General features: G+C 40.9%; 1 protein-coding gene across 2 annotated transcripts in view; it reads left to right on the top strand.

The window, feature by feature from the left end:
• Positions 1 to 13441, top strand: part of oprl1 (opiate receptor-like 1) — a 43860-nt gene that overhangs the window by 9412 nt on the left and 21007 nt on the right. For both annotated transcript variants that reach the window (XM_048242191.1, XM_048242190.1), the window contains exon 3: positions 6748 to 7100. In XM_048242191.1, coding sequence (XP_048098148.1) covers positions 6748 to 7100 — 353 coding nt within the window. The remainder of the gene's footprint in view (positions 1 to 6747; positions 7101 to 13441) is intronic.

Genomic DNA, 13441 nt, shown 5'->3' with positions numbered 1-13441 from the left:
CTGCTGACTCACTGGCACGATCTTACAAAATGAAGAAACATTATCATTAGCTTCATCTAAGAGGTCCTTGTCAGCAGGCCCTGCTGTGTGATTTTACTGCCCGCCAGTGATTGATCGCTGTGCCATAGCAAAGGGCTTTTAATAACAACTTGTCCATTTAAAGGGACATCATGAAGCCAAGTGATTTCATTTGCCATTAGACTTATATTATCAACCGTATATTCAGTTTTAATTGCCTCTCAGATTAGCCGGGTGTTGCCAGAGAACTTTATGAATGATTGAACCCGGTTCAATAACTGGCATGTGTTTCATTTTTCAAAATGGCCTTTTTTTATAGTATAAGCGCTATATCACATTGAAATTATTTCTGTTGGTATTGAATCTATCATCAAATGGATTGAAATTGTAAAATGGCAGGACATACTCTGAAAGTGCATTCAGTGCATTTGTTTGTTTGTTGGTCTGTCCTGGGAGAGAACAATCCCTCCCCAGGAAATAAACAGGTATGACTTATGGGCCCTCAGTGAGTGAGAAGCTGTCTTCTGCCCCTCAATAACATCACACTGCCTCTCTGACAGTTTTCGTATTGACACTGATCTTTAATAATGCAGGAGCCTCATTAAATTTTGAAATATTAGGGTATAGGAGATGGAATTAAATTCCTCAAGTCAATTTTTTTCTCCTATTTTCCTTTATTGAGTTGCTCTGTGCCCACAAGGCAGAAAAATGCTACAGTTATTTTGAATAAATCATCATACATGAGATGTTATGAAAAGTTTATGTGGCACAGTTTTAAGAGATTTTCCCCTACTTCTTTCGTGTCTCCATCAAAGCATTTTTGAAAGTAGTAAAATATATTAATAGGCGAATATTTTGAGACATGGGATGAGGCTTGGCCATAATTTCCACTGGACTATCACCTTTTCATGACCAAATGATTTCATCACTCATTTATAATTACACTTAATTAACATTATCCAATATAATATTATGATTTGCTCATAGCTTCAAAGGCCCAAGAGTGAAACTGATGCGGGGAGTCATGCATTTTGAAAAAGTTGTATTTATGAGGAGCACTGACTGACTCAAAAGCTTGTCTTGGGACCCATCTGGCCTCTCATTCTTATTGGCAAATGATCGAATTGTTTTGGTGTTCTGAAGTTCTAATATGCCCCAGGGCATCTCTCCCTGTCTCACTCTCTCTCCTTCTCTTTTTCTTTCCATCACACTCTCTCTCTCTCTCTCTCTCTCTGAGACGTAAGAGAGAGAGAGATAATTCTGCCACTGACCAAGTCTAACACTCTCGTAAGTCCCATCAGCTTTCACACCCTCTCTGATGGCTTAAATTCCCAGGAGGACATAAACACCCTGCCTGCCAACTTTAAACGCCAGGACAGATTACATAAACAAACCCAAATGACATCTGAACAGGAGCACTGGGCTGAATATTAAGCTCTGCATAGCATGATGACACTAATTATTCTGCTAATTGGTTTGCATCAAACAAATACCACTCTGCTGGTAAAATGAATTCAAATTATAAACATGAAACCCCATTGTACATCGCTCAACATTTAAAAGGGAGTATGTCCAATTCACACCCCTGGTGCCCCATAAAAGGGCACTGCGCTTGTTTGGATTGTTATGCCAACCATAGGCAGATATTGTGGAAATAAATACTGACCAGAAAGATGTAAACGACATACGCAAACAAACAAAGTAAGCTGATGAGTGTTAGAGAGGCGCATGACTGTTGTTTATACTGGTGTTTACTTTATTACAGTGCGTTTAAGCATCTTACTGATAAATGGTGCAACAAGAGTGTGAACAGAGTGGTCAAATTTGGTCAGAGATGTTCAGCATCATACTCAGTCTGATTGTGTTACTTTTTGCCATTTTTGGTTACATGTAATGTTTCTCAGTTTTAAGATAGACGAGGTATGAATCAGAACCTAGCGGAAAACAAATTAATGACATTTGCTTTAAGAAGCTACACTTTTAACACTTTTAACAGCTGTCTGAGCAATATGGTCTACCAGAACTGAGTCTACAAGACTGTTTAAAGCAACAGTGTAGTTCTATCACCTAAACTTTTAGACTATTTGGATACCCCCTTAGTGCTAAATGTGTACCCCCTAGTACGTTGGAAATCAAATTGAAAAGGGTAATTCCCACATTGTGTGTGTTTAAAGGTGCCATGTGTAAGAATTGAGGTAAAAATATCAAAAAAATGAGCTACACGCATCAAAAGAATGGAAGGGAAATAATGGGGTGATGATGTCATTAAAAAATGACAAGGTATAGTGCTGAAGAGATATCAACCTGAATTAGCATGCTAAATTACTAGCCACAGCCCGACAAGTGTCATAATACCAGTTTCGGCCATGGGAGGCAGTATGCGGGTAACATTACCGCCAGCCAAACTGCAATACACGTGTCTCGGTTGTTACTCTAGGGTAGACAAACTCACTTTCTGCAGGTATACTGCCCCATCTTTTATGGAATGTGGAGTATGAATTGATTTTTTGGCAGACATTACACATGGCACCTTTAAAGAAGAATTATCTATAAACAGCTACGTGGCCAACCATATGGATTTCACACAGTGACGTTGTAACCTGGGATGATAATTACATCAGGAACTAAAAACAAGCTCAACTGCATTGTGGTGACACTTTCAAAACTTAACATGGAAAACTAGCCCATGCTCATTCATATTAATAAAATAGTGTAGGGTAACAAAACACTCTGCTAAACACAACATCCAAGCCAGTATGGAAACATCCATGAGAAAATAACTGCATAGGTTTAAGCACAAATCTGCAGAATGAAGACAGCAATGTCTTGAGCAGAGAAATGGAGAGATACAGGATGCAGTATGAACCAAAGCCAAGGCATGCACAGAATTTGAAAGCCTGAATTCAATGATGAATGCAGAGGGAATGGTAGCGCAGGGTGGGCTAGAGTTTCCCCTCTTGTTAGGGGTTGAGTTAGAGAGAAATAGTATAACTATGGAGTAAGTGCACACTGCACAGGGCTGGAGAAAAAACAGTGGTGACATCCAGGGCCTGGAGAGTCACAGTCGTGTCCCTGGCACACAACCCTCTAAGGGGACGAAGTGGCGGCCACAAACAGGGAGATGGGAGACAGCTGGCACTGCTGATGGAGCTGATACTGTAGGTTAATAGACTCAGTTACTCTCACTCTTAGTGCCAGGTTCCTGGACAGGGGTGACAGGGCGACAGGACAGGTTTACAGAGAAACTCAGCTGATATAGGGTGTCAGATTACTGTAATGAATACATCTAAATGACTGTAATCTACTTTGTTTTTACTTCCTTTATCTTCATATTCTGTATGAATTGTTAAACTCAGATGTGAGTCAGATGTGCATTTTCCACAGTATTGACCTGGACATACAAAGAGTAAGGGATGCTAAAACTGCTTCATTCTTCATGATTAGAAGAAAAACACCAAAAAAGCATACAAATGATGCAGGCATTAAGTGGATCCAAAACTTACGCAGACCTGTTTACAGCATCATATTAATGAAGATCCAGAAAGTGATGGATCTCAACAACATGTCATTGAGAATTACTGTTCTTTATGACCTCCACATTAGTATATTTTTAGACTTTACTAACTGCTGTAACCAAGCCAAGTCTGCTGCACTCCAGAATAAGGCTCTCTTCTTGCCCCAGTACAAAGAGGCTGTATTGTATTGGTCTCTTCTTCGCCCCATTTCTTGCTCCCAGTCCATCCCCTGCGCTGTGCCAGCTCAGGCTGTACAAAGAATCAATGTGAGGAAATGAGCTATGCGGCATAATTATCTCATCATTATGCTTTCAAAGGAAAAGACAAGCCACACTTAAACCTCCCAGAAAAGGCCCACGCCGAGAGGCACTGGAATAATCTCTGTGAGCGTTTCAAAATATATTATGCCGTTTTCAAAAAGATGCCGAGGGGCGGCACAGAAAAGAGAGATGAGGAAGAGGTGGAAAGGTAGAGGGTACACAAATGCAGGATGTAGACGAAAAGAGAGAATGAGAGAACGCGAGCGAGCTGGGGGTGTGAAGTGGGAGAGGAGCAGAAGGCAAGTCGGGGAGAGGTGACAGGTTGGTGGGGGTGGGAAGTTAGGATGCAGAAAAGAAAAGTAGCAGATGAGAGGAAGTTGCTGTTCCATTTTTGTCTCTGCTCCCCGAGCGAGAGCAGTATCAACCTATTTCAATGTCGTCAAAAGATTTTGACACTGTTTATTGTGGGCCCATTGGAAATGTGTCACTCTCGATGAAGAAAAGAGCTGTAGCCTATGTGGAGGAGGAGAGGGGAAATATGTACAATTGCCAGGAAATTGCAACAGAGCTCACTGCACGGTTGCTAAACTTTTGGCACCTCAGTGCCTAAACTTAAAAACCATCACTGATGTTGAGAAGGTTGTTATTCTCCTAGCGCTCAGCTAAAGTAAGAATGTGTGTGCTCCCTCACACATTTCCTTTTAGGCTCATCTCAAACAAAATGGAAAATTGCCTCTGTGAATAACTATTTCATCTCACAGTTTTGGAAGGTATCAAGGGTGTATAGTTCAGTTTAGTATGTAGATTTGTTTTTGTTTGAGCATTGCCTACAACTATGTAAAAAATGTGGCATATATGTGTACACCCAGCCAACACCCATGTCGTTTCTACACCTATAATTGTATATGATTAATGTCACAGAATTTCACATCTGTAAATTGCCTTAACTGCAAAACGTAGCTAGTTCTTTCCATTGCCTCAAATAACATATGTTTTGCTACTCTAAAGTGAACAACCAAAATAATATTTGTCAGTATGTAGCAATTCACTAGATAATTCAGCTGCCAATCCTATTCCCACTGATCTTATCTTATTATGTATGACTGCCAACATTGTTGCCTCATGATACCTACAAGCTATGCATACTTAAGTTTTTTTCTTTTCTTTTCAAACGTTTGTGTCGAAGTTACATCCTCAAACTGAATTCTTAAACTTTTTTACCCTCCGAGTACAAACCTATATTAGTGATAACAATGTCAGCACCTTTTAGAGACATGTCATGTCTCCAAGTGCAGCAACCTTATGCCAAACTACGACTTAATGTAGAGCCTAACAGCATATATCCATCTTACAGCCCAATTTTCAAATTTCAGTCTTGCATCATGTTCTCTGTGTTAGGTGAAGTGGCTCCAGTTAGGCCAACACAAATCCAACTAGACTATTTCCTTCATCTAAATTCATTCTTGATCTAAATTCATACATTATTCTTTCTTTGTTACTGACATCATAAATCCCTTCCTTTTCCTGTTCCTCAAATAAAGCTGTTAGTCGTTTACATCATTGATGTCTAGTATTGCAGTGTGCTTACAACACCTACCCTGACTAAAAGCCTACACTCATTCCCGCTTATGCCAGTCCAGTTATGACCTTTTGTTACCAGGTTCCCCATGTGTGCTGCCACCTGCCTTCTGTCATTTCCATGTATGCCTTTGCTTTGACAGCTGAAACAGTGCTTGTTCTTACTGTACTTCCTGATCCTGAGCACCTGACAGCATCAGCTCCAAGCAGACCCTTTGCACATTTAAATTCTTAGTTCACTAAGCTAGTCATTGACACCTGAAATCCGCTTCCCATAAAAAGGCACAGAACATAGACAACATGGCATTCCACGCCTGTTCTGAAAGGCCCTATTAATAACTTCCCCTCACTTGTCAACATATAATGCAACAACAACTTCATAAACAGCAGTCAATGGACATTTTAGGTATGGTTGTAAAGAGTCCCATTTTAAAAGGCAGAGGCAGATAATAGATAGCAGTAAAGGTTTTCTTCTAAATCATTTATTTTGTCTAATACTTAAAGGGCTGGTTTTCTGAATAGAAAGACTCTTTTCTCTTCCTACTTGTCTTTTGGACTTAGCTAGGTCCTGTTTGAATGTTGTACCTTGCTGTAGAATACGCTGTCTCTCACAGGGTCTATTTCATGACTGTGAAGAATATGAAACAAAGGGTTCACTGCAAAAAATGAATTCTAACCAAGTGTTATTGATCTTATATTAAGATTAAAAAATCTATTTGGTATTGATTTTAGTATGAAAAGACTTACCTAGCGCCCTCTCAAAAGATCATTTTGACTTAATTTAAGAAGACTTTAACTTATTTTAAGGAGTCTTATCAAGACAAATTTGCTCAACGCACTGGCAGACAAATTTGCTTGTTTTTAGGATAAATTTGCTTAACGCACTGGCAGACAAATTTGCTTGTTTTCAAGATGAGATGTCTTAAAATAAGTCAATTTATTTTTAAATTAAGTCAAATGATTTCACAAGAAAGCGCTAGGTAAGTCTCTTTATACTGAAAACAATACCAACTAGTTTTTTTTATCTAGATATAAGATTAATAACACTTGGTTAGATTTTCTTAGATAAGCAGTTTTTGCAGTGTTTATTTAAAAATCAACATCAGCATAAAGACAAGAGAATAGGCAGTGGTTTGCTGCCAGTAGACAGCATGCACTGAAAGTGCATTGATATTGAATAGTACTCATGTGACGAATGTAAGAATGAAACGCACAACTCAAAAGGGCCTGGCATTCAAACCATGTGTGAAAAAATATTTTAATTAGATATAAATATAGATTTGATATAAAGGATACAGACAGAAGGTTGTGGGTCATTGTTTGTGTTGCTCCCCTCAAACTGAACAATCACCACCACCAACCTTTGATTCCATCAGGTACACCAAAATGAAGACGGCCACCAACATCTATATCTTCAACCTGGCTCTGGCAGATGCGTTGGTGCTGGCCACCTTACCCTTCCAAGGCACCGATGTTTACCTGGGCTTCTGGCCATTCGGGAATGCCCTGTGCAAGGCGGTGATCTCCATCGACTACTACAACATGTTCACGAGCACCTTTACGCTGACGGTGATGAGCATGGACCGCTACGTGGCCGTGTGCCATCCCGTCAAGGCCCTGGACATGCGGACGCCCCACAAGGCAAAGCTGGTTAACATCGGCGTGTGGGTGCTGGCCTCAGCTTTTGGAGTGCCGGCAATGGTCATGGGCAATATGGACCTGGAGGAAGGTAAGGCTGTCACATTGGTGTTAGTTTGTTTGTGTGTGTGTGAGAGAGAAAAAGAGAAAGAAAGAGAGAGAGAGTTTGTGTGTGTGTGTACCGGTATCCTCAATGAAAGAAGAATGTCATAGAAGTTATAGAAGGAGCTGCTTGGGGGAAAGTAATTGCTGCACTGAATCAATCTTTTGCAAGGTGTTCTATCATATCCTACAGAAAATGTCATACTTTTACTTAATTATTCATAGTGCCAAATTGCATTGAATCTTTTTTTCTGTATTCTACCTACATTTAAATTGGACTCAATTCTGCATTATTAACTTAAACTGAGAAAGTAAAGCAATATTATTTCTCTTTTATGCGTAACACGCCAGAATCCACATTATTGAGGTATTCAGTGGGGAATTAGCATGCATATTAGCGTGCGCTCCCCACTGCACAGGAACACCTGCACAATTGGAAGAGCCACCTCATTTTCTCCTCTCGTCTCCTCCCACGCCACCCTCTCATTCCCACAAACCCCCGTCAGGCTACAGCCAGCACATTATTGACTTATCTCCCTCTCAAATGACTCTTAAGGAGCACCCATCCTCCCTTTTCCTCTCCCTCTTTCCCCTCCTCTCCGGTGTGATCCTGGTGTCACAGGTTTAATCTACCGTGAGATATGACGAGGCGGATTTGTCCAGAGCAGCGGCTCACCTGAGCCACGTTACAGGGACGCATCCGTACCGTAGTGGGAAGAGCTGGGTGGGTCGGGGGAGGAGGAGGAGGACTGGCTGGAAAAGGATTGTTGCGCAGTGGAAATGTTTTATTCATGCCAAGGCTTCTGTCTAAACAGGGCAGCAGTAAGCGCCGACATCAACAGAGGACAAGGGCGTTTGCCAGTGTCTGTGCCTGTCGCGTGTCGCGGCGCGTCGCAAGGCGTGTGTGTGTGTGTGTGTGTGTGTGTGGGGGGTATGTATGTGAACGGAACAGAAGGAGCGAATGATATGCAAATATGTCTTAGCTCCTGTGTTGACACACATGTTTCTAGGTATTTTAGAACATAATTGCTTTTTCTGAATGTGCTTGTGAATACTGATACGGAACTAACACCTGTACTTACATGTTTCATGTGTCTACATGTGTGTACATCTGTGCACTCTGAATGTGGGAGTGAGAGTGATTCTCTCTCTCTCTCTCTCTCTCTCTCTCTCTGTGTGTGTGTGTGTGTGTGTGTGTGTGTGTGTGTACACTGCTAATAATCTTGCTGACTGATGAGATGCCTGAATAAATTAACTTTCTGTTACATCACACTTTAACAGCTGAGTGCTTTAGAATATAAAATAGTGACTGGGGACATAAAAGCTCAATCTAGCAATGAAATGAAGACATCACAGGAGAATTTAATAGACTAAGTGTGCCTTTTCAATCATTATCCTTAAATTAGCTTTGAGATTATGAATGCAGGTATTATTTAATACACCTAATGACATGAACCATACCTGACTGGAGTACCTTCATTTGCACACTTGAACTGGTGTAAGCAGCACACAGTGCATTTTCCATAGCAGCGAGAACAAAACAAACAAACCAACCCTGTGGAAAATGGGTGCACAGACAAGCAGAGACACAGTTTCAATCACCACTCCCTAATTCCTGCAGGTGTCAGACCTCTTCTGAAGAATATGGTAAGAGTAACAGCAAATAAACAAAACAGAGACAGACAGAAAGACAGAGAGACCAACAGATAGATGGGTGTATATGACCTTGACCTCTGTGGGATTGGCATCAAGGAGAGCCAACAGACACACAGTGTCGCCTCTTTGGTACCTTGTCTTCTCTCATGACTCATTCTGAAGGTAAATAGATGCTGAATAATAAATAGCATTTTTAAACCATGTCACTCTCAGCCTTTGTCCTCTCTGCAGAAAACAGATAGAGCAAAGAGACCATGCACTTCACACGTAGGCCTTAGCCCTTCACAAAAAAATACACCACATTTAACATAATTAGTTCAGTGAATCAATGAGTCCTTTTGTTCTCTTTATTGTGCTTGAAGATGAGGTGTTCTTGCAGCCGTTTGATTAGCGAAAATAATGAAAGTGTTGTTATGCTAATGGATTTCATTTTGTTTAACAATTCAGATATGCCAATTCCCTCCCTGTTACTTTGAGATCATTGCAAATTCATTATTTATCTTTAGATATTATGGAAAACATGTTACATAACTAATTATTTTTATTCAGAGAGGAAAAGAAGGAAAAACAGATACTGTATGTGAATGTTCTAATGACACCTGAGACTTTGAAATTACCGTCCTTCACTCTCCAGGAGTGAATTCAGGACACATTTCACAGTCTGTCGTGAGCAATCAAAGCCAGTAAACATTTGTGCCTAGACAAAATGCCCTCCAATTAGACAAAAATTCCTATCATTTTGACCCAGAGTGAATAGGCATAGATTGCATTCTTTTTGTCTCGGCACTGGTAAAATAATTTTGTAGCGGAGTACAAAGAGACCTCAGTGACCTGCGAGAATACCCAGTGGAGGCCACAGCCAGATTCTGTCTCCGAGCATTCCAGGCCATTCAGAACGTCTCAAGCATTTACATTCATAAATTTGGCAGACGCTTTTATCCAAAGCGACTCACAAACAGAGAATAACATTCAAGCTATGGTACAGAGGAGACCTTAGCTAGGAATTACTACTGCATCAGTCAGTACTGTTACAAGATGATAAGAGTGCAGGTATTATAAGTGCTACACAAAGTGTGGTAGGAGGAAAGGTGAGGAAAGAGGTAGAGGAGGAAAGAGTGGGAAGTGCATGGGAAATGTGTATTAGGAAGTGTTAGGAGAGGAGGTATCCTTGGAAGAGTTGGGTCTTCAAGAGCTTCTTGAAGATACATAAGGATGCCCCTGACCTGGTGGCACTTGGCAGGTCATTCCACCATTTGGGGACCACAAGTAAGGGATAATGTAGGCTATAGAATGCCAGTCATTATCGGGAAAATAAATCCAGGGCGAACCGGACCCCGGCATGTCACCGGAGGTGTCTTGCTTCGCCCTGAAGGGACTTATTTCCCGAAAATGACTGCCATTCTATATTCTATATTATCCCGCTTTTTATGACCGGCGCTAGCAAAGCAGTGTGTCCCCTATATATATATATACCTGAGGGAGTCATGTGGGGCAGCCGAGGAAGATGGCAGCATAGTTTTGTTGGTACCTAAACCCACCAACTTAATTACAATATCAGTACAAATTTACTCCTTACTCTAAGCAAAGTTGTTACCACAATTGAACATTATATATAGCGCTTCCAATATTGCAAAAAAAAAGCTCCAGATGTCGTCATCTACATCGAAATATTTCCAAGGAAAATCCTCGACCCGCATGGCTACAAGACAGACCTCACCGACGCCTGAACACTCCAAAATGGACAATTAGTTATTGGAAATGGGTAAAATTGCCACCACACTTCAAACGGTCGCCACAGATGTATCATCGATTAAAGAAACAGTCACAGATTTAAAGAACTCTGTGAGCTCACTTCAGGTGAGATTGGATGAAGCAGAGGACCGTATATCAGCGGTTGAGGATACTACATCAAGGCTAAGACAGCCAGAGAGCAGATGAACGTTTGGAGGCATTGTATAACCGAATTAAGGAACTGGAAAATAAGAATCGTCGCAAGAATGTGAGACTGATCGGTCTAACGGAGGAATTAGAAACAGATGGACTTGTCAACTGCGTTCAACAGCTGATATCCGACGGGCTGGGAATCGAGTTGGATGGAGAGTTTGAGATCGAAGGGACTTATCGTGTAGGCAAGTGCGAAGCTAAAAGAGCATCGAGGGCTACCGACAATGACGGCGAGGATAAACCACCAAGAACCGTCTTGATCAAGTTCCTGCGCACATCCGCGAGGGAGAAGGTTTTACAAGCAGCCAAAGAGAAAGGCTCTATCGAATGGAGGGAGTGCAGAGTGTCTTTCTTCCCCGACATGTCGAGGGACCTGGCCAAGAAGCGAAAAAAGAATTCACTGCGTCAAGGAAGATGCTGCGTAAACTCAACGCGAGGTTTACACTTGCGTTTCCAGCATCCCTCCGTTTCACATGGAACGGGAAGGAGCAAAGTTTCACTTCCAGCAAGGAGGCTGAGAAGTTCATTCGAGAGCGCTGTGGTGGGTCAACTGAATAATGATGCGAGCACTCATTTTACGTTAGCTTGGATGGGGAGCTGGTGATGTGGGTGTTGGTGGGTGGGACTACTAGCTAATTGTGCTGCTGTTCAGGAATAGCCCTTGGGGCTACCCGGCATGCTACAGACCGGTTTGTGGAGAGAAGACCGCAGGTCTTTATTCATTCTTTTTTGTTTGTTTATTTTCTTGTGTTTGAAGAGGGGGGTACTGACAATGTTATACGTTGTTGTTTACTTTTTAATGGGGGGTTACAGAAATGTTTTGTTTTGTTTCAAAGGTCCAACTATTTTTTTCAGAATTTAAATGAACGTCCTGTACTACGCCATTACCCACTACATGACATGTATCTTGACATGTATCTCCATTATGATTTATGTTAACAGGTAGTCATATTAGATGTGTAACGTGGAATATTAACGGCTGCGGAAGTCCTATCAAAAGGCGAAAGGTGTTATCTTATCTAAAACAAAAACCACAGACATAGCCTTTATACAAGAAAGTCATGTAAGGGTTACAGAAGCGCTAAAATTCAAACGAGAATGGGTGGGACATGTTTTCCACTCTTCTTTCTCTAGCAAACAGAATGGAGTAGTCATTCTAATTAATAAGCACCTTAACTTTAATATAATATCAGAAACTAAGGACAAAGAGGGGAGAATTATATGTATTGAAGCACTTATTACTGTAATGGTGTAAAAGTAATTCTGTGCAGTGTATATGCACCAAATACTGCAGATGCAAGCTTTATCCATAATTTAAATACAATTTTGGGGAGTAAAAGTGGGCAAATAATCCTAGCTGGGGACTTTAACCAGGTTATGGATGGTGTTTTGGACAAGAGTAAATATCAGGGAACATCCATGCCAAAGGACAGGGCTGCCCTTCATATGCTGGTGGAGGATTTAGGTCTAAATGACATATGGAGATTAGTTAATCCAGGGGAAAGGGAATACACTTTCTTCTCGCATTCCCACAAATCCCATTCAAGGATAGACTTTTTCTTACTGTCACAAGATATTATTAATAAGGTCATAAACTGTAAAATCGGACCAATTGCATTGTCAGATCATGCTACGGTTGAACTGGATATCATTCTAAACCCAGATATAGGTAGAAAAGGAAGATGGAGATTAAATACTTCATTATTACAGGACGAAACATTTAGCACAATGCTGGCCGAGGATCTGACTTTTTTGACTTAAACCTAGGAAGCACAGAGAGATTATCCTCAGTTTGGGACGCGTCTAAGGCCTATATCCGAGGAAAACTAATTGCACATGCATCTAAAATGAAAAAGGAACGAAGATAAATTCTCAGTGACCTAGTAATGAAAATGTGTACTCTGGAAAAGAATCTATACCAGGAGATTTGTAAATATAAGTACTAGTTACATGACTTGTAAGCTGAACACGCATTGTTCAGGTTACGGACAAGATTTTATGAAGGAGGCGAAAAAACAGGCAAACTTTTGTCTAGGCAGCTAAAACAACAGAATGCTGCTAACATAATTCCAGCAATTAAGAAAGGGGATAACATGGTCTCAACCACAAAAGAAATAAATAGCGTCTTCCAAACATTCTATGAACAGCTAAATACAGCCCCTTGTAATGCAGATGAAGAAAAATTAAACCAGTTTTTTGCAAACATGGATCTCCCCACATTAGACGCATCACAAACAAAATCATTAGACCATTACTGAGGAAGAAGTGAGAAATGCAATATCTTCTATGAAACCTGGGAAATCCCCAGGTTCAGATGGACTCCCTATTGAATACTACAAGAAATTTGTAGATACGCTGGCTCCAATACTGACTGATGTTCTTGCTGAAGCATTTCAAGTCAATTGTCTGCCTAACTCATTTATGGAGGCGATTATAACACTATTACCTAAGAAAGATCGGGACACAACTGAGCCTGCAAACTTTAGACCAGTTAGTCTTTTAAACGTGGACTGCAAAATATTAGCAAAAGTCTTAGCATCACGTTTGGAGAAGGTCTTACCTAAGATAATCCATAAAGATCAGGTAGGCTTTATAAAGGGAAGATCATCAGCTGACAATACAAGGAGATTAATGCATCTTATGTGGCTAAACTACTCTGTACTCTGAAAGTACGCCAGGGGTGGCGCTATCACTGGACGCGCAGACGGTGTTCGACTTAGTTCAGTGGAA

The sequence above is a fragment of the Alosa alosa genome, chromosome 4, assembly GCF_017589495.1.
Source record: "Alosa alosa isolate M-15738 ecotype Scorff River chromosome 4, AALO_Geno_1.1, whole genome shotgun sequence".
NCBI lineage: Eukaryota > Metazoa > Chordata > Actinopteri > Clupeiformes > Clupeidae > Alosa > Alosa alosa.
The sequence above is the reverse complement of the archived record's forward strand: the minus strand, read 5'-3'. Positions and strand labels throughout refer to the sequence as shown.